This window comes from Littorina saxatilis, linkage group LG1 (genome assembly GCF_037325665.1).
Source record: "Littorina saxatilis isolate snail1 linkage group LG1, US_GU_Lsax_2.0, whole genome shotgun sequence".
Taxonomy (NCBI): Eukaryota; Metazoa; Mollusca; class Gastropoda; order Littorinimorpha; family Littorinidae; genus Littorina; species Littorina saxatilis.
This window is the reverse complement of record NC_090245.1, coordinates 82676846-82698943: the sequence shown is the minus strand read 5'-3', so window position 1 is coordinate 82698943 and position 22098 is coordinate 82676846. Positions and strand designations below refer to the sequence as shown.

At 40.9% G+C, this 22098-nt stretch overlaps 1 protein-coding gene across 1 annotated transcript in view; it reads left to right on the top strand.

Annotated features, from left to right (window-relative positions):
* Positions 1–111: 111 nt before the first annotated feature.
* The window catches only part of LOC138981644 (RAB6A-GEF complex partner protein 2-like), a 24071-nt gene continuing 2084 nt past the window's right edge, over positions 112–22098 (top strand). The window contains exons 1-9 of the mRNA XM_070354641.1: positions 112–231; positions 3024–3176; positions 4530–4681; positions 7775–7858; positions 8176–8325; positions 9756–9896; positions 11273–11400; positions 20240–20417; positions 22012–22098. The exon at positions 22012–22098 is cut by the window's right edge and continues 2084 nt beyond it. Coding sequence (XP_070210742.1) covers positions 3073–3176; positions 4530–4681; positions 7775–7858; positions 8176–8325; positions 9756–9896; positions 11273–11400; positions 20240–20417; positions 22012–22098 — 1024 coding nt within the window. The 5' untranslated portion in view covers positions 112–231; positions 3024–3072. The remainder of the gene's footprint in view (positions 232–3023; positions 3177–4529; positions 4682–7774; positions 7859–8175; positions 8326–9755; positions 9897–11272; positions 11401–20239; positions 20418–22011) is intronic.

Below are 22098 nucleotides of genomic sequence, written 5' to 3'. Positions count from 1 at the left end.
TTCATACTCGTTTGTGTTTCGTACAAAATAATAAGCTATTTATTTGTCTGTTTATTGTTTAAAATATATTTTAAGTAAATCGTTCTGTAAATGACGACAGCAGAGACTGATGACGTATTAAACAAAAGCAGACGCCTTCTCTGTTTTTGTACACATCGTAGTGCTTGCTGAAGAAAACACAGATATTTCTTAATTTCGAGTAACTTCCTTGTGCTATATGCAGTAAAATGTGTAAGTGCCGGTGGATTACTGTATATTTGTTGTTTAAAAAAAGGAAGACTGTGAAGTACTTGCATTTTTGACCGATTTAGCTTGATAAATGGTCTATGTCAGTGCCCTTTCTAAAAAGTTTCTTGTCAGTCTTGAAACCGAAATGCTTGTCTTTTTTATGTTTTGATGCCCCTTTTGTTTTGTTTTGTTTTGGTGTTTTGAATTTGTTTTGGTGTATGTGTAGAACCTACGCGGTTTAAGAGAAAGAGATTTGGGTAATCTTGAACTTTAGCGTGTTACAGTTAAGAGAAAAAAAAGGCGGCTATAATAAGCGTAGGCAATATTCTGGTTTAGCCCCGTGTGAGGAATTTCAGTATTTGATGTCACTTCCATGGGATTAACATTTAAATCAGGAGTATGTGCAAGTGTCAGTGGAAGGAATACACAAACTGTGAATGAAATGAATGCTTATACATGTATATACGGATTATACCTTTTCGGTGCGTATGGGATGTACGTTTTAATGCTTTTGTGCACTAAGAATGTAAGATGGGTATGTTGATCTACACAGATGAATGCAAATTACAGCTACTGAAATGAGGGAGGTTACCTTTCATACATCTGGATCTTCTTCCCCACATGAACCCCATTCGACCACTCTCCCCCAGTCAGATTGCTCTTGGTCTTTTGGTCTTTTGTGCAGTGGGTCTTTTTTTTTTCAAATGCCGTCTTTTAGTTAATGTCCTTTGAACCCAAAGCCCATGGTGTTATGAAACTTTTGTGTTCCGGAGGGTCAGAGTAAGGGTTTGGGCCGGAACACAGTAGGATGTTACAAGAATAGGCGAGCTAAACTCCAATCAAACAGACACCCAAGAATGACTGAGAAATTATTTCCCCCGAAAGCGACATATGGCTGCCTGAATGGCAGGTTAAAAACAGTCATACACGTAAAAACCCACTCGTGCAAAGAAAAAAATGGGAGAACGTGGGAGTTTCAGCCCTTCTTCTTCTTGGCGTTCGCAGAGGTTACACAATCAGTCCAGCACTGGTGATAAATGTTGTCGTTTTCTCCAACTCCTGTCGACTGCCGTATAGTTTGGTCTGCAAGGGAGTTGGTGACGGCCACACTTCTTTTCGTTCCTCATCTAGTAAGGGACATCGCTGTAAGATGTGTTCCGCTGTTTGGTCCTCTTGACCGCAGGCACAGGTTGGTGATGGCGCCAGCTTGAACTTTCGGTTCATGTGAGCATTGAGCCTGTTGTGGCCAGTACGCAGTCTGATGAGGTTGACTTGCTGCTCTCTGGACATTGTGTGGTAGTCATCTCTGTTTGTCCTTGGCCTCATCAATGCCTTGATGATTGTCTTCTGCTCACTAAAGCTGACACTGTTTTCAGGTTGGTCTTCCACGGCTCCTTCTTTTGCCAGCTCATCTGCCCTTTCATTTCCTGGTATCCCACAGTGTGCTGGTATCCACTGGAGGACAACTCTTCTGGTTTGTCTGACCATCTGTAATGCTTTGGCCAGCTGTGGGAGTTTGTCGTTCTCTAGGGCCTGAAGGACTGAAAGGGCGTCCGAGAGGAAGACAACTTGGTAGCAAGGGTCTGCGGAGTCCTGAACGAAGGAGGCGGCCTGCATGAGAGCTTCTGCTTCTGCTTTATAGTTTGAGCAGTGTTTGCCAGTGGCAACGCTGGATGTAGCTGTATGTCCCCCAGGGAACTGGATGAGAATGCCTGCACCTCCATTGAGCACGGCGTTAGTTGCTGATCCATCGGTGTATACATGGATCCACGCCTCTTTTGGGTACTGTTCGTCGATCAGGGCTAAGGTGAGTGCCTGTCGAGCTGTGTCATTCTGATCTTCTCCTGAGGTAACATGTGGAACACTGGTGCAGATCTGGATGCCTGGTTTCTCTGTTGCCTTGGGGGTTTCCTCTTCTTCTTGAGTCAGAGGTAGAGTGTTCTGTGGAAGGACTTCCCTGTACTGTCGAGAAAGTCTCTTGCTCTCGTGTACAAAACTGCTCCGTTTAAGCCGGTTCTTGGTGAGGTTGCTCAGTCTGTGCTTCATGGGGTGGTCGGGTAGGCACTTGAGCTTCTCGGCCTGTACCATAGTCTTGGCTTCTCTTCTCTGACAGAGGGGTTGGATGGTGGTAAGCTTCTCCATTTCCTTGATGGGCGTGGATTTCATTGCACCGGTGATGAGTCGGAGGGCCTGGTTTTGCACACGGTCAAGGGTCTGCAGGTTTGTCTTGGCTGAGGTTGACCACGCTGTGGAGCCGTACTCGAGGTGGGGTCTGATTGTTCCCTGGTATACTGTCTTCAGTATCTTCTCGTTCGCTCCCCAGTTGGTACCTGCCAGCTTCCTGAGTATGGCTAGCTTGCGCCGGGCCTTCGTCTCTGCCTGTGCAATGTGTGGTTTCCAGGTCTGCCGTCTATCAAAGGTGACACCAAGGTACGTTGCTTCTTCATCCTCTCTCAGAGGAGTTCCACCAAGCCTAATGGTTCCGGCTTTCTGCTTTGGCGACAGTGTGAATAGGGTGGTGGAGGATTTCTCCTTGTTGATGGAGACGCACCAATCTTCTGCCCATGCGTTCAGCCTATCTGCCGCTTGCTGCATTCTGTAGGTGGCAGTACTTGCGTGCTCCTCCTTGCACCAGATGGAGTTTCAGCCCATGAACGAAGAAGAAAAAAAAAAGACTGAGAAATGCCATAATGTTATTGTCGATTTGTTTGACCATTTTATATTTAGCTTGTGTATGATTTCTTCTGTTATTACACAGTTGTAATTTTTATCTTTTTTTTATCTCAATATTTTAGTAGAAAGTGACATTCAGCAAAAGGAGAGGATTTGAACCCTGTACTCATCATGATTGAAGTGACAGCATGTCTACCCCGGGGGCCAGTCTTTCTGGCAGGGGAGACCATCAACTGTGAAATCATGATCACCAACATTTCCAGGGATAACAATGAGTGCGCATTTCTATTTATAGTGATTTTTCTCATTGCGGATTATTGATTAAAATCAACTTTTGTATGTGCCATAATTACTTTTTAATTTAATGAAACTGTAACACTTGTTGTTCACTTTAGTTTGCTTTTGGTATTTGCAATTTCACATATGGTAGGTTCATAGGTTCACTATGGTAGGGTTTGATGACTGCTCTGTGAGCTTGGCAATACATCTGTATAATGCTTGATTCTTCTGTATCACTGACTTAATGTTAAGTCTAAGGGTAATATAACAATTATAAGGATATCAACGCAGGCAATACACTAACTTGTGTGTCAAGTAATATTCAGACAGTTTAAAGCTGAAGAGTACCAGTAAAACTAATAAATTGGCTTTTGAAAGAAAGAGGGGGCACTATGCAGCTCCGATGCATCTTTGACCATCCTGGGTAGGTTAGGGGGAAGAATTTACCCGATGCTCCCCAGCATGTCGTAAGAGGCGACTAACGGATTCTGTTTCTCCTTTTACCCTTGTTAAGTGTTTCTTGTATATAATATAGTCAATTTTTGTAAAGATTTTTAGTCAAGCAGTATGTAAGAAATGTTAAGTCCTTTGTACTGGAAACTTGCATTCTCCCAGTAAGGTAGTATATTGTACTACGTTGCAAGCCCCTGGAGCAAATTTTTGATTAGTGCTTTTGTGAAAAAGAAACTTGACAAGTGGCTCTATCCCATCTACCCCCTTTCCCCGTGGCGATATAATCTTCGTCGTTGAAAACGACGTTAAACACCAAATAAAGAAAAGAAAGAAAGGGTACTCATGTTCCTTTGATGCATTGGTGCGTGTCCCAAGTGTCTTACTCTTACTGTAGTCTCCCACTGCGCGCTCTATATAAAGCCAGAGCCGTTGTCACAAGTGCTCAATCTGCATGTAAACCATGAACCTGTCATTTCTTTCGAAAGCAAGCCATGGTGAAAGCTATTCTTTCGTGCACTGCAGTACAACAGTGTGACTGACGTTAGACTGATACCTCGTTGAACAGCTTGGACCTTTCATAGGGGCACGCATGGGAGACTTGGAAAGGACACAGGAGAGACACACACACACATCAGGGGGAAAGTATCAAGGGTAGTCAAAGATGGATCGAAGGTGCGTTGTGTCCTTTTCTTCAAAAGCCAATTAATTAGTTTTATTGGTGCACTTCAGCTTTAAAGAAGCAAACTGCGTGATGCCCATGGTTAGGCTGTGGGCTGCTAGCATCACCAATTAATGTGGTTGATAAATTATGGCTCACAGGAGGGTAGAGTTGTTTTTTTCAACAAGCACAGCAATGGACCATTAAAATGCTTCTATGTGTGATTGACCGTTTTTAGCTTGGAGGTGGACACAGTGGCATGGTCAAGCGTCCAGATCATTTGCCAGTGCACAGTGAGCGAGTCCAGAGTGCAGCTGCACAAGACACAAATAATGTCCACCGAGGAGGCTTCCAGTACAGGCTGTGACACCTCTTTTGTTCCTAATAAAGGTGGGTAGCACAAGTTACTTGTTATCCAAACCTCGTAATCGAATAATAAAAAGTTAAAACTAAGATGTTTTTGGAACCAAAGTTGGTCAAACAGTGGTCGCCGCTTAATAAAGCCACTTCCGGACCGACGAAAAATGGCTTTAATAAGCGGCGGATTTATTAACCAGCGGTCCAGGAATACGTCATTTTCGAAAGAAAAAAAAATCTTCTCTTTTGTTTACGTCACTCAGTCACTTTCTTTCGTCATTTACACTTGTTTGAATCTAAACAAAACTTCACGAAGGATGTGGAACTTTTGTTTTAATTATGTACATGTACGTGTACTTTGATCACTTCGGTACATCAATAATTTCACTGTCACCGTCACGAATCATTACTCGGCAGAGAAGAACGATTTTATGAGTGTTTGTTTGTTGGTCGTCTTCCACATCAGAACAAGATAATGCGAGTTTTAGTCACAAACTACGTGATTTCTCTGAGAAAACTGGCTTTAATAAGCGGCGGGTTGGTTTTATTAACCGGCTTTTTCTAATACATAAGATATAGTGATAAATCCGGACCGTCTGAAATCGGCTTTTATAAGCGGCTGGCTCTATTAACCGCGGTTTTATTAAGCGGCGTCCACTGAATCAGAGGTGAGATTAGACTAGATCAATAACACAATGACTGTGTCTGTTTGGTCAAGGCAGAGGCTGCTAGAGCATAACAGAAAAGTAATGACTTGCCATAGTCAGCTCTGCTAATCCAAGGGAGACAACCTCTAAGCTGTTATAATAATAATAATTGTCAGTAAGTACTGGTGTCACATGACTGATGTGAACCAGTTGATTGGCTAATGGCGATGCGCTTAAATCTGTTAGCGCACTCCTGGAGTGCGCTAACTTTTCCACAGAGCGTATTCTTACACCCTTTGCCAAAGCGAGACTGTACTCTCATCCTCAGAATTAATTAATGACATGTAGCTTATATTCTCCACAATACCAATGATTATGACCATAAATGTCCTGCTTTTCAATTAAAGCAGAAGTGGTTTTTTTCTGACAGATTGCATGCGCCTGTGCCGCCCACAGTTGCACTGATCTAAAAATAGAACCCGCTGTGTCTAATTTTTCAATTTCGACTTGCGAAGATTCCTCTCATAATTATGCCATGTTGGTGGCATGTACCTTATTATCCACATTACCAAATGATGAGTTAGTATACAATTCCCAGCAGCTAACAGAAAACACAAGTGTTATTCCGATAACGTAGCAGCTAGATCAGCACGTAGCAGACTACACTGAAATACGACTGCATCTGTTCAGTAAATGAATGTTTTCCGTTTATTTTAAGGCAAGAACAATCGGAATCGAAAACGTGTAGGGTTTAGAACGTTCTTACCACATATAAGACTTATTACCAGCCTGCTTTATGTGTGCAGACTCAGTGCAACGGGACGAGCAATTTTTGTTTTTGAAATGAGACTCAGTGCAATAGCCTAGCAGACGACATAAATCCCGCTCAGCAAATTAACATGTTAGGCAAATGTGAACGATAAAACGATGGGGATATAGATCTAATACGTGTAGGGTTCTGAGCATTCTTACCGTTCATATTTAGTACCAGACTCCCCGATGAGGGAAGATACCACACGAAAAACATGCCACGTACGTTTATTTTGAAAATGGGCTTTCCGTCGACCTTGGCAAGGGGCACAACTCTGCACAGTCAATCTGTCGAAGCTCGATGAAGGTTTCGAACCGCAAATAACTGAAAGCACAGTCCTTTCTCCGAGTTCAAATGAGAGAAAGATCATCACTGTTTAGCTTAACGCTACACTGGAATTTACCAACAGAAATTAAAACAAGAGTTTGCGTGTGATGAAAGCACGACACACGAGACAGCCCACACAAAAGTAGATCTTCTATACGACCTGACCACACAGTTATGCCTATTCAAATGCGCGTAGCAAAATGTGCGTGTTGTATCTTCTTTTTTCTCTGGCGGTACCGACAATATCGTTATTGAAACAATCCCAGTGCACTAAGGGATTTATAGAGCAAATCTCGAAAATAATTATTGAACTCAGCGCTATGCGCTTCGTTCAATAATGAATTTTCTCGATTTGCTCTATAAATCCCTTAGTGCACTGGGATGTCTCAATAACTTAAATAATAATAATAAATAACTTTTCTATAGCGCGAGTCCCATCAATTGGCTCCAGGCGCTTTACAAATTCATTATAGAATAAACTAGCACAAATCAACAAGCATACAAAGCATACATTTAACTGAGACATAACACCAAGAACCCAAGCACTAAGCAAAAACTTAGCGTACAATGTTAAAAGTACACACACACACACACACACACACACACACACACACACGCACACACAAAGATACCATTGACAAAGAGACCATTAAGCACATACAGGGTAGAGAGTTCCAAAACAGGATAGAGTTGTGGAGAGTCTACTCAGGCTAAGCAAAGGCTTTACGAAACAGGTATGTTTTGAGTTGGGTTTTGAAGGAGGAAAGGGGACCTACTGTGTCACCCTGCCACAAAGGTTTTAAAGGCTTTAACATTTTATCATGATATAGCTGAGTTGATTTAATGCAAGCCTCAATTAAATTTGCTAGTGAAGAAGAAGACTCTGAAGCGGGTGATCAGTCAAGGACTGCCATTCACAGAAAAGAATCGAAAAAACAATTTATCGAACTTCTTTTTATAATTGATTAATTGCTTGTTTGATTAATGAATGGTGACTGATTAATTTTTTGCGTGAGAGCATTAGCCTTTACAGTTGTGACCAAGTGCCCGAACCACAAGAATCACCTTTGGAGGCAAAGCCAGTCAAAAAGAATTGAGATTTTAGAGCTCAATTAATAGCCCTATAAAAAGTGCTATAGGTATGCAAAGGTTCCCAAAAGCATACCAGGAGACAACAGCAGTTGGACCCCATCACAATGTGTTCTGTACAATGTGTCAAGAAACGTCGAGCTACGATAAATAGCCAACGCTCTTGTCACAAATGTCATTGCAGAGCTGCTGCATAGGGAGATTACTGCGTCACCCTGTTGCACAGTAATCTAATTGATTGATTGATTTCAGGAGAGCGAGGGCTAACAGTGATGTGCACCAAACCAAAAATACTCTTCTGTAATTTGAGGCTTGAGCCAGGAGATTCTAAGTCATGTGAGTAGAACTCTTTTCTGTTACTTGATTACATTTCAAAGTTCAATCATACCTGGTCTTTTTTTTATTCGTTTCGTTTTATCTTTTTTGTTTGCTTGATTCTTTTTTTGGTTTGGATTTTGGGTTGTAGGGAAGGCTGTAGTTTTGGTAGCTATTTACATATTAATTGATTATAATTGCCTGCTGACTGAAATTTTTTTTAATTTCTTGATTGATTGACTTGTAGCTTGAAGTTGAATCACTTGCAACTTAGAAAATGACCATGAACAGTAAAGAAAACTTCTAGGTTTCACCCATTCTTCTCTTTTTTTTCACAGTCAAATATCAGGAGGCGATTCCAACAGAAGCTCCACCCTCATTCAGGGGGCAGGCAGTAAAATACTCGTACAAAGTCATCATTGGTACCCAGCGACTGGACACAGCCACCAAACTACTGCGCATTCCTTTCAGAGTCATGGTTATGCCTGGTAAGTTTTCAAGACTAAAAGTCAATTAATACAAGAGGCGAAGCCTTCAAGGCTCACGTAAGAAATCGACAAACAGTAACACAAACTCAATCACTCCGTCACACATACACACACACAGTAAGCATAGGTGACACGGTGCAAGAGTGCGAGACACTAGATCTAGATCTGTCTGTCTGTAGCCTACTTCCGGGGACACGACTGCCAGATGGACAGATCGACACTGCGCTTTCGACAGCGCTTCCTCGCGCAGACACTGGAAACACGCTGTGCAGATTAACCTGTAGGAAATCTCCTTTGGTATCTTCCTTATCTATTTTTCTGGAGCTACAAAACCGAACAATGTGAAATCGTCTTCTCCGAATCGGCGAACTGCAGCTCGGTGATAACTGTATCTATACCACAATCCTTCACGCAATCTGACCTAACCTTGACCCCTGACCTGGTCTACATACCACACACGACACAAACCAGTCACCTGTTTTTACCCCCCCAAAACCCCCCACCACCCGTTTTCTTTGGATACACACTTTAACTACATACGTGCCGACGAAATGTTGATCATTGCTTCAATACTTTGAAGCTGTTGCTTGAATAATAACCAGGTAAAATTAGTATTTCGGTGTTCAGTCAAATGTTAAAGTTTCTACCACAGACATACATACATACGCACGCACGCACAGACAGACAAAAGTTAGCATCGCATAGGCTACACTTACGTGAGCCAAAAATTGTCAAAATAAAGTCGAAAGCGTCTTAAAGGTTGAGGCACTTGTGCAGTCAGTATTTTTATTTTTTATTCTGTCTTATAAAAGTCAGTTTAACTGCTGCTGTCCAGGCCTCTGTCTTTGGTCATTGACGCATACTTTTTTGTTTTGACGCATTAGTCTGACCCCAGCAGCCACTGTCTGTGTTTGTTTGTTTATTGTTGTTTCTTGTCTCAAGATCCCAGGGGGGTCATGCGAGACCGATGTAGCATCGATCTTGTTCTCTCTGTTTTGTTCTCAGCAATGTGTGTACATGTGTGTGTGTGTTTGTGTTTGTGTGTGTGTGTTCTTGAACTGTTCATTGTTTTACCACTTCCCTGTGTGCAAGAGGAAGAACTGGCCCATGTATAAGAGAGGGGAAGTGTTTTTCTAGTTGATAGATTATTTACTTGTATACCATGTTTTCCAGGCATGAATGACCTGAAGTGTTTTTCTAGTTGATAGATTATTTACTTGTATACCATGTTTTTCAGGCATGAATGACCTGAAGTGTTTTTCTAGTTGATAGATTATTTATTTGTATACCATGTTTTCCAGGCATGAATGACCTGAAGTGTTTTTCTAGTTGATAGATTTTGTTACTTGTATACCATGTTTTCCAGGCATGAATGACCTGAAGTGTTTTTCTAGTTGATAGATTTTTTACTTGTATACCATGTTTTTCAGGCATGAATGACCTGAGTGTGTACAATGAGGGGGAGGAGATCAGACCTAGCAACCCTTTCCTGCACAACCAAAGGAAAGAGAACTCTGTGCTGGACATTGCGCTTCAGGTCATGGCAACTGTCACGGCAAGGAAAGCTCCACGTGGGTTACTCCCCTTTCTGTTGATTTTATGGTTTTTGGCATTCATTACAGCTGACAATAAAAAAAAAAGTGGGTTATGTACTCCCCTTTTTGTTTATTTTATGGTTTTGGCGTTTATTACAGCTTGACCAAAAAATGGGCTACTCCCTTTCTGTGATTTTATGGTTCTGGTATTACAGCTGGACAAAAACAAAAATATGGGTTACGTACTCCCCTTTCTGTTGATTTTATGGTTTTGGCGCTTAAAGCCATATGTACTCGATGACTATACACGCTAATTGCTTTACCAACAGCTGGAGACATGCTAAATTAAGTTCCCTGCAAAATATTGTGGTCTAGGACCCCTTCAATGTTGAGATATGTTAATTTTCATTTTGATCTGGATCGTCCTATTTATAGATTTGCCAACAGAGGTAGCGTTGACGCAAGGGAAATAACTCCGCGTCTTTGTTTACATCCAAAGTTTTGGAGACTCTAAAACAAGCTGTAATGCATGTATATGGTCCGCGCATGGCGACATATCGTCATTACATGGTCTTATGGTGCGTTTGACATCGATTATGGGTAAACTACACTTTGTAAACACGGGAGCGCGTACATATGCCTTTAATACAACTGGCAAAAACAAAGAAACACAAACTTGGGTTATTCCCCTTTCTGTTGATGTCATGGTTTTGGCTTTCCTTACAGCTGAAAAAAACATTTGGGTTACTCCCCTTTCTGTCGATTTCATGGTCTTGGCATTCATTATAGCTGCGAAAAACACACACCTTTTTTTTCCCTTTTTGTGAAACCAGTTTTAGATCTTACTAGGATTTTACATATCATCAGAGTACCATTGCATTTGAAAAAAAAAGAGTTCCCATACATGATTTAGAAGTCTTTGTGCTGTCAAAAAAAAAAGATCTTTTGGTCGTTGCTGTTGACAGCGCATGTGTTCGGAGTACAGTTCTTACAAAACTGAAAGCACCCAAAATCGCGTAACGCTTTTCTCTCCAGAATGACTAGGTAAGGTTGGAATCACAAGTCTGATATTCACTGCTTACGGCATAAATTTGCCACCATGTTATACCAAAACGTTCGTCCATTCATCCTCTTTCATCCAACACAAAAATGTTCTTTGCAAAAAGAGTTTATTAGAAGCAGGAGCCTGCCAAATAATTCAAGCGGGCTCTTTCTTTATTTCGACGCCATGACAGATTCTTGGCCATAAAGAAATAACACGAATGTTGCTGTCATTTTTTATGTGGTTGGTGCCAAGCAGACAATATAAGACACAAAACAGATTATGTTTAGAGTACATGTAGTTCTTTATCCAAATCTGTTTCTGTCATGGCTTATTCTTTGACATTCACTGTATGTTGTTTTTATTCCAGATTCCTATAACATCACTAATTCCAAAGGAAAAGTGGCCAAATTCCTGCTGTTCAAACAAGCCTTCAAATTGGGGGAAGACATTGTTGGCATGTTTGATTTTTCTGAGGGCAGCATTCCTTGTGTCCAGGTTGGTAGACTGTTTTTTTTTTTTCATTTTTTTTTTTCCATGGATGGTAAATATTTCTTTATTTCTGACTGTTTTGTATTTATTCTTTTGGTTGTTTCTCAACATCCCTTCGAGATCAGAGCACTGCTACTCACGTTATAATTAACATATTCTTTCAAGTTTTCTTGCCCATAAAAAAAAAATAACACTAAGATTACAACAAAGGTTTTTTCTTTTTTTTTTCTTTTTCCTTTTTCTTTTCTTTTTTTTTAATTTTCTTTTTTTTTCTCTTCTTTTTGATCTCAGTTGCATGCAGGCTGCTTCAACCCTTTCTTTTTTGCCTTTTTTAAAATTGTTGTTGTTGGTGGGGAGCATCCTTCTTCATTGATCTTTTTTTCTGCTTTTTATATTAATGTTTCTACTTTAAATATACCTATATCATTAACAATACTATATCTAAATGTATTTTCTATATAACAATTCCCTCTCAAAAATGCATACAATATCCAGAGGGGAACCATATCTATAAATACCAACACACATTTTGGCTATCACAATCAAATAATTCACATACAGTAAAACCTGCATCTAGCGGACCCTTATTTCGGCGGACACCTTTGCATAACGGACAATTCAAGTGAGGACGGATGTATTTTACTCTCAAAAACACCTTAAAAGAGCGAACACCTCAAAGGCGCGGACGCGGACACCCTTTTTTGGTCCCGATTGGGTTCGTTACTTGTCAACAACGGACAAACCCTTGAAGCAGACAGCTAAGTCAGCTTTTAGCAGACGCTGGTCCGCCATCTTGGTTCTGCAAATACAATCTCGCCGGCGATGTGAACGCGCGAGAAGCTTATTTTGTAAGCCAATGACAGCACTTGAAAGAAGTTGATTTTTGTATGGTGCACGCACATTGGTCGATGCCGTCAACTCACAAACATTTCGGGTTTCTACTTTCTGTACTGTGATGCATCTTCGTCTCATCCTTCGTCTTCGTCTCATCATGCCAAAACGAAAAATTTTGACTTTAGAAGAGAGAGTCGATGTCATAAAGACCGTTCGAAAAGTTGCTGATGAGCTGAATTGCGGAAAAACTCAAATTTTCAACATAAAAGCTGATCGAACACAAATTCTCAGTCAGTGGGACTCCGGTGCCAGATCGACGGCAAAATGTGTTAAGAGAAGAAAAACAACCTATGATGAGTTGAACGAAGAACTCTTCGAGTGGTTTTCAACAGCTCGATCAAAGAATCTTCCAGTGAATGGCCCATTGCTTCAGATAAGAAACCGATTGCACCTCTCTCTCTATCTCTCTCTCTCTCTCGCTCGTTCTCTCGCTCTCTCTCTCTCTCTCGCTCTCTCTCTCTCTCTCTCTCTCTCTCTCTCTCTCTCTCCTTTTCTTTGAAAAAAAAACCAAACAAAAAAACTTGCGGGCTTTAAAACTTTGAGTTTTAATAATCACTGTGGCAAAAAAGAATCAGTGACTGTTGGTTTTTTTTCCCCCAAAAAATGTTGGCACATTCATATTCATAAGAAAGGACACCTTGCTACAAAGGACAGTGGCAAGGCTCCCCAAGAGCGTCCTTTGCTCGCAGGTTTTACTGTAACTTATTAGTGCCTTGGAACTTTGTGAATTTTCAAATATGCCCAAAAAAACTTCCTTTACGGTAATTTTAATAATCATATTATATTTACAGTTCACTTTATCCTCAACGCATTTCCAAATGGACATAATTTTCGGGCAAAAGTAAAACAAATGTTCAATATAATCAATTTCGTTCTCACAATAAGTACATGTACAACAATTACTCGAGGAAATGCCTATTTTATACAATAAAATATTTATAGGGTAAATATTGTGCAATATTTTCCATTGTAACATTTGCAATCTTGTTTCAGTGGTTACTTTGTTTACCATTAACCACTGCTCTTTTCCCGGCCTGAAATCAAATTTATTTTCCCAAAATTTAACTATAACCGGCTCCACATGAAAAACAGTCTTCCATTTAAAATAGAAAAAGAAAGTGACCTGTTTTTTGTTTGGCTTTGTCATCAGAAGCAACAACTTTTTTTGTGGTCTTATGCTGTTCTGTTCTGAATATGCACTCTTTAAGAAGATAATAATGTACAGGGATGTCATTTTAAGTCGGCAGTGGGCAAAATGCTGAAACTTCTTTTCAAATTGCCAACTCTGTTGCCGTAAACTTTTTTTTCACTTTGGGGAAAGGTGACGATTTTATTCTTTGGAAAATTTACCAACATTTTTATTGTGATTTTTGCTAATGAAAATAAAATAGCAAATCCCTGATGTAGAGCTGTGAGTGTTATGATAAGTGGTCACTCCAGCCATTTTCCAAACCAAAATCTCTCTACAAATACAAACTCACACAAGCAAACCACACACACACACACACACACACACACACACACACACACACACACACACACACACACTAACACTAACACACAAACACACAATTTTGTGTTGGTGTGCTTCCGCTACATGGTATGAAACGCACACACTCATAAACTGCGGAAACATTTGAGGTGCCCTGAGCAATATCTTCAGTGCATGAAGCATAACTTCGACCAGTATCACCAGATCACTTATTATGATGAAAACGTGACAGACAAATTTAACAGCTGTAATGCGACACAAGCTATCTAAGTGATTAGAACTCATCCCCGAAACCACAAATAAATTGTATCATTTACAAGACCAGCTGACTAAGGAGTCTGAGTTTTATAACAACACTGGACATGAAGAAGAGGAAGGGATCATTTCAAAGATGATTTGCATGCCTGTGGTATGAAGTAGTTACATTTAGTCAAGTTTTGATTAAATGTTTTAACATAGAGGGGGAATCGAGACGAGGGTCGTGGTGTATATGTGTGTGTCTGTGCGTGTGTGTGTGTGTGTAGAGCGATTCAGACCAAACTACTGGACCGATCTTTATGAAATTTTACATGAGAGTTCCTGGGAATGATATCCCCGGACGGTTTTTTCTTTTTTTCGATAAATACCTTTGATGACATCATATCCGGCTTTTTGTAACAGTTGAGGTGGCACTGTCACACCCTCATTTTTCAACCAAATTGATTGAAATTTTGGCCAAGCAATCTTCGACGAAGGCCGGACTTCGGTATTGCATTTCAGCTTGGTGGCTTAAAAATTATTTTTTTTTTTATAAAACGATCCAAATTTACGTTCATTTTATTCTTCATCATTTTCTGATTGAAAAAACCCCATATAAATATGTTATATTTGGATTAAAAACAAGCTCTGAAAATTAAAAATATAAAAATTATGATCAAAATTAAATTTTCGAAATCAATTTAAAAACACTTTCATCTTATTACTTGTCGGTTCCTGATTCCAAAAACATATAGATATGATATGTTTGGATTAAAAACATGCTCAGAAAGTTAAAACGAAGAGTATCAGATACAGAAAAGCGTGCTATCCTTCTCAGCGCAACTACTACCCCGCTCTTCTTGTCAATTTCACTGCCTTTGCCACGAGCGGTGGACTGACGATGCTACGAGTATATGGTCTTGCTGAAAAATTGCATTGCGTTCAGTTTCATTCTGTGAGTTCGACAGCTTGACTAAATGTTGTATTTTTGCCTTACGCAACTTGTTTTTGGTTCAGATACAAATCAAACAGATGCATACAAACAGATACTCAGACAAGCAGGCAGACAGGTAGTTAAGTAGACAGGTGGATGGATACAGACACAAACAAAGACAAACAGACAGACATATGCACAAATACACACATGTACTCACACACATGCACGCATGCATGCACGCACACACATGTGCACACACACTCACATATGCATGTGGGCAACTCCCAAAAGGCAGATGACATTTTTTAAATGTCCACAAATAGTTTATTTGTGAGAAAATACCAATAAAGCTGCATTCATTGTAATCTGAAATGTTTGAATGTAATTATATCAAAGGTTTGTAGCAAATACTACTGTATTTCTATTTTGTATTGAATTTCAAACATAAATTTACTCCAAATATTTGCTGTTTTTTCTCACCTTTGTTATGACTAGTGCTATTGTTCTTGTTATGCCTTATTGCTTATGTTATAAGGGCCACAGGCAGCTTGACCGTCTGGCTTAGTAAAAAATAAAATAATAATTTTTTTCTGTAAAATTATGTTGTTATTTTTTATGTGGTGATGTCCCCACCCCAGAAATGACTGAACTGTTTCCCAAAATTATGATTTGAACTTGCTTTGGGGTGTTGAAAATCATGTTATTTTGTCAAACTACTTAAAATTAGAATCCACAGGCATAACAACAGAGGTCTGAATGTGTTTTACAGGGCATTCTCTTTTTTTTTTTAAGGGATATGTATAAGTCACTAACAATTAACAAGTGGCTCTATCCCATCTTCCCCCCTTTCCTCGTCGCGATATAACCTTCGTGGTTGAAAACAACGTTAAACACCAAATAAAGAAGTATAAGTCACTGAGACAACAGAAAAGTCATCATTGTTCCCAAGAGGAAAATTAGGAAAATAGAAAGAAAATTGTTCTCACAGGGCAAAAGTTACCTCAGAGAGAAAGCTTACTAGGTGGCAGGAACTATGTTTTATTAAAACGAGTACAGTATATTTTAAGTTATTGAGACATCACAGTGCACTAAGAGATTTATAGAGCAAATCAAGAAAATTAATTATTGAACGAAGCGCAAAGCGCTGAGTTCAATAATTATTTTCAAGATTTGCTCTATAAATCTCTTGGCGCACTATGATTGTTTCAATACCCGTGTAGGGCGGGGATGTAGCTCAGTCGGCAGCGCGCTGGATTTGTATCCAGTTGGCCGCTGTCAGCCGGCGTGAGTTCGTCCCCACGTTCGGCGAGAGATTTATTTCTCAGTCAACTTTGTGTGCAGACTCAGTCTCCTCGGTGTCCGAACACCCCCGTGTGTACACGCAAGCACAAGACCAAGTGCGCACGAAAAAGATCCTGTAATCCATGTCAGAGTTCGGTGGGTTATAGAAACACGAAAATACCCAGCATGCTTCCTCCGAAAACGGCGTATGGCTGCCTAAATGGCGGGGTAAAAAACGGTCATACACGTAAAATTCCACTCGTGCAAAAAACACGAGTGTACGTGGGAGTTTCAGCCCACGAACGCAGAAGAAGAAGAAGAAGAATACCCGTGTGACTTGGAATAATAGGCCGTGAAAAGTAGGATATGCGCCGAAATGGCTGCGATCTGCTGGCCGATGTGAATGCGTGATGTATTGTGTAAATAAATTCCATCTCACACGGCATAAATAAATCCCTGCGCCTTGAATATGTGCGCGATATAAATTGCATAAAAAAAATAAAAAAATAAAAAATCCCTGCGCTTAGAACTGTACCCACGGAATACGCGCGATATAAGCCTCATATTGATTGATTGTCAGTAACGACAATAGATTAGAACGTTTGAAAAGGCAAATTTTTTTGCCAGCGTTTGCATAAATTGTGGACAGGTCGAGTTAGATCTACTTTTGTGTGTGTGTCCGCTTTGCACATGTCGGGGGTATTGAGGGTTTCATCGCCGACCATGCATTTTAGGATTTGATTACCCTCTGTACCGTTTTATCGATTAGCAACTAACAGTATGAGTTACAGTTGTGCGAAATGTACCCGTTAGCATACAGTTTCACTTAAGTATTAATTATTGGTATAAAAAAAAACATGTACCGAAATGTTCCATGCTCCCCAAAAAATGAACGACCCCCAAGCAACTGAGTGGCGTCCCCTGATGTCAAACGACTCAAAGTGACACGTTGGTTCCCTCATTCGCAAAAAAATAAAGTTGGCATGTTATTTCTCGCAATGTACCTGCATTCATCTGGGAGGTTGGTGCTATGATTACATGGTAAGAATGTTTTGAAGCCTTCGCGTGTTCTCTTTACATCGTAGTTGTCTTGACATATGCGAAAATCGTTCATTTCAGTCCTGAACTGATGGTGTCGTCTGCTACATATGAGGGCCCCAAAGGGTTTAAAATCGTGATCGTGATTGGCGTTTTTTGACCTTTCTGTGACCGTGATTGCCGAAATTTCCATTTCTGTGATCGTGATGGGACTTTGCCCGTGATCCGTGATGACAAAAAAATCAAATCTCGTGATCGTGATCGTCATTTGTTTTCGTGATCGTGATGGGCATTATTGCAAAGCATTTTATTTTCAACGTACATTTTTCACAACTGTATCACTCTATGATCCTCTATTCGTCAAGGAGCCAATCCCGATTGAAGGGGAAGCAACAACACATTCAGAAATATGATTGCTTCCTTTTAAGAGAACCAATCACACACAAAAAGGGATCCAATCAGAAGGCAAATTGCAAAAGTCTGCCAAACTTCATCCAATGGAAGGGCTTCGTGCAAAAGTTTTGAGTGCATTCAGTCAAATTCGAATTCGAAGATCAAAAATGGTGTGCAGCGGTACTGTCATCGAACTTCTGTTATATTTTGTGGATTCAAGCCAGACCAAAGCAGGCGGCGAGAATCAGTGCCGCCTTCCTTGGTGGAAAGGTCAGGCCCCGGCTACGGGTCGGTCTTTCCGAAGACGAAATATCATCTATGTTGCACTATGACTGTTCTGAATGTTGGCAAAGATCTTGAAATTTGTTCAAGATTTTTGAGTTTGATCTTTGAGTGAGATCATTGACATTGGCGACATTGCCACGTCGGGCTGTCACTCGCTCAGTGTGACCTCGACTGGTTCGAGATCGAGTCTGCGTGTAGCCAAAACCGAAACTAGAAATGTGTTTTTCATCCCAGCAACGTGGACACGCTTGGCATAGATTCTAATTGTCGCTTCTTTGCATTAAGCTTGGATTTATTTTAGCGCCTGTAAACTTTAATATCAACAATGGGTTAAATTCAGAAACAATGGCGGGGAGACGATCAAAGACGATCAAAGTCATGTTCGTTGGGGATTTTGTCAGGCATGCTACTTTTCCGGTAATTGCCGGAAATCCGATAAAACCGTTTCCAAAATCCGGTAAAGTCAAATTTATTCCGGTGAAGTTGAAAAATTTCCGCAAAAACGATCCATGTGAATATTGCGCAACGCGACCGGGCGCCGGTCTCAATGAAGTCAGCGCACAGTAGTGTTGTTTTCACCAGTTTGGAGGTGTGTTGAATGGTGGTGGGGGGAGGCTAAAATGGGATTTTTAACAAGATCACAACACTATTACAGCCCTGAAAATGATGCCCAGAATGCACCAGATTGCACAGATTTTAACCGTTTTTTGAAAAAAATTCCGGGGGGGCATGCCCCCGGACCCCCCTAGTTGGCTCGCCTGCTTTGCAGACTCAGTGGCACTGCGCGCTTCTTTCAGGTAAAACCATTTTTGGTCTGTAGCATTCCTTTTCAAGGCCATGAAACCAGGCGATGGTGTACCTCAAATTGTATGGCAAAGTTGAAAATAAAGAACCCATCACACATACATGTACTTAAATTTCAATCCACCCAATAGTTTTTGAGAAAATGGGTTTACAAGCTTTAGCTCTGGAAATGTGAAATTGTGCAAGTATATATTCATGTGTGTGAGTGAGGGTGTGGGAGTTGAATGTGTGAGTGGAGAGAGAGAGAGAGAGAGAGAGAGAGAGAGAGAGAGAGAGAGAGAGAGAGAGAGAGAGAGAGAGAGAGAGAGAGAGAGAGAGAGAGAGAGAGAGAGAGAGAGAGAGAGAGAGAGAGAGAGAGAGAGAGAAAACAATGAAAACAACATTCTTGTTACTGATTACAAATCATGATATGTATTTCTATGTGTGTATGAAAGAGAATTAAAAAAATAATAACAAAAAAGTGCAACAGTTCTCACTTTGTGTTGAATAAACAATAGATCCAGAGGAGCAAATTACTGTGTGGTTGTGTTTACTTTGACACGTGCTTTCTGTACATGCAACTTTTACCGTGACCGTGATTTGCCACTGGTGTTCGTGATCGTGAAAACAAAAATCAAGGTAACTGTGATCGTGAAAGCTAAAATTTCCCTTCCCGTGATCGTGATGATACCCCCCCTTTGGGGCCCTCACATATACGAGTAGGACAGTCTATTGAATCAGTCGACTTTCAAATGCTGCTTTGTCCAGCTCGAAATCTGTCAGAAAAAACCTTTCTGCTTTTAGCCGCGGGAAATGTTAGGCTCAAGCATCATTGTTTGGTAATACAGTGGAACCCCCCTTTTAAGACCCCCCAATTTAAGACTCCCTCCTTTTTAAGACCTTGTTTTCTCAGACTTTCTGTTCACTGCCTCTGTAAAATTACCCCCATTTTAAGACTCCCTCCTTTTTAAGACCTGATTTTCTCAGATTTATGGAGGTCTTAAAAGGGGGGTTCCACTGTATGGAGACGATAAGCTGCATGCCACTAACACAGCGGCTGAGAAGAATCTTCGCAAGTCGAAAGAAGAGGCACAGATTCAGTGGCACAGGCGCATGAAATCTGTCAGAAAAAAACTACTTCTGCTTTTAGCCGCGGGAAATTTAGGGTCAAGCATCATTTGGTAATGTGGAGATGATAAGCTACATGTCACTAACACGGAGGATGAGAAGAATCTTCTCAAACCAAAAGAAGGGGCACAGCCTCGCTTTGGAAAAGGGCGGAAGAATACGCTCTCTGGAAAAGTTAGCGCACTCCAAGAGTGCGGTAACAGTTTTAAGCGCATTGCCATTAGCCAATCAACTGTTTCACATCAGTCATGTGACACCAGTACTTACTGACAATTATTGTTTTTTCATTTCTCTTTCTCAGGTGCTGTTGTCATTGTTTTCTTGCAATGTTTTAGCTATTGTTGTTTTAACCAATTTTATTGTGATTTCCTTTTCAGTTTTCTGTGACACTCCAAAGTGAGGAACAGATTTCGGAGGAGTGTCGACGGAAGCCAGGTCAAGGGTCAGCTGTGACATCCTACGTCAAACATCAAGAGATGTGTCTCCACACTGTGCGAACCCATGTTAACCTTCCCATTCCTCTTACTGCTACCCCCGCTTTTATGACTGACATTGGTTAGTGCACTGCAAATAACAGTGTGTGTGTGTGTGTGTGTGTGTGTGTGTGTGTGTGTGTGTGTGTGTGTGTGTGTGCGTGCGTGCGTGCGTGTGTGTGTGTGTGTGTGTGTGTGTTGTTGTATTTATAAAACTGTGTGTGTGTGTGTGTGTGTGTGTGTGTGTGTGTGTGTGTGTGTGTGTGTGTGTGTGTGTTAAAGGCTTGACAATACTTCTTGTCTAATACACAGATACGATTTGTTCCTTTCTAGTTTAAGTTTTGGAAGTAAACAAGTTCAGATAGACATATTTAACGCATTTGATATCATGTAAGAATATATATACATGTATAGTGGGATTCTCCTGGCTTGTAAAATTTTGATATGTGTACAAGGAAAGATATTGATCAGTATGTTCCGATTCTCTTGCGTTTTATGGACTAGTTAAAAATGCCCATTGAAATATTCAGTCTATATCTCTGTTGTCAGAAGCACCACGTGCTGTGTAATGTTTCTTTCATACTGGTGACCACCACTTAAAAAAAAGAAGAAGATGAAAGGCACTTGTTTATTGGCTCACGTAAATGTAGCCTATGCGATGCTAACTTTTGTCTGTCTGTGCGTGCGTGCGTGTGTGATAGAAACTTTAACATTTGACTGAACACCGGAAATACTAATTTTACCGGGTTATTATCCAAGCAACAGCTTCAAAGTATTGAAGCAATGATCAACATTTCGTCGGCACGTATGTAGATAAAGTGTGTATCCAAAGAAAACGGGTGGTGGTGGGGGGTTTTTTTTTTTTGGGGGGGGGGGGGTAAAAACAGGTGACTGGTTTGTGTTGTGTGTGGTAGTGTAGACCAGGTCAGGGGTCAAGGTTAGGTCAGATCGCGTGAAGGATTGTGGTATAGATTCACTTCTCAGTTCTAACCGGCCGAGCTGCATTCGCCGATTCGGGGAAGACGATTTCACATTGTTCGGTTTCGTAGCGGCTCCAGAAAAAATAGATAAAGAAGATACCAAAGCCGAAAGGAGATTTCCTACAGGTTGATCTGCACAGTGTTTTCAGTGTCTGCGCGAGGAAGCGCTGTCGAAAGGGCAGTGTCGATCTCAGTGGCAGTCGTGTCCCCGTAAGTAGGCTACAGACAGACAGATCCAGATCTAGCGTCTCCCACTCTTGCACCGTGTCTATGCTCACTGTGTGTGTGTATGTGTGACGGAGTGATTGAGTTTGTGTTACTGTTTGTCGATTTCTTACGGGAGCCTTGAAGGCTTCGCCTCTTGTTTTAATGCTTGTTATTATCTCAGGTGCCAGGAGATTCAGTGGTTCCACATAACTCTCTTTTACTCTTATTGCACATGTCGGCTATTTTCAGACCGCATATGTCCCTTTGTTTCATTGATCTCTTTATGAGTGCTCTGCTTCATTTGGTTATGATAATCACCACTTTTTACATATGGACCAGCTCGACCCATCTCGGTTTACGGGTTTCAGCAAGTCAGGATTTAGAAGTCTCATCAATGACTGATTGCAGGTTTTCTGTCTCGATCTTTGAGTTTCAAGCAGATGGACTAAATGTTTTGATTTCGCTTGACGCGACTTGTCTTTGTTTCAGTGTGCCAGCGCTGGCGGCTTCACTTTGAGTTTGTGACATCAGTGTCCCAGCTGTCCAGCCCAGCGGAGGTGATGTCACAGACACAGG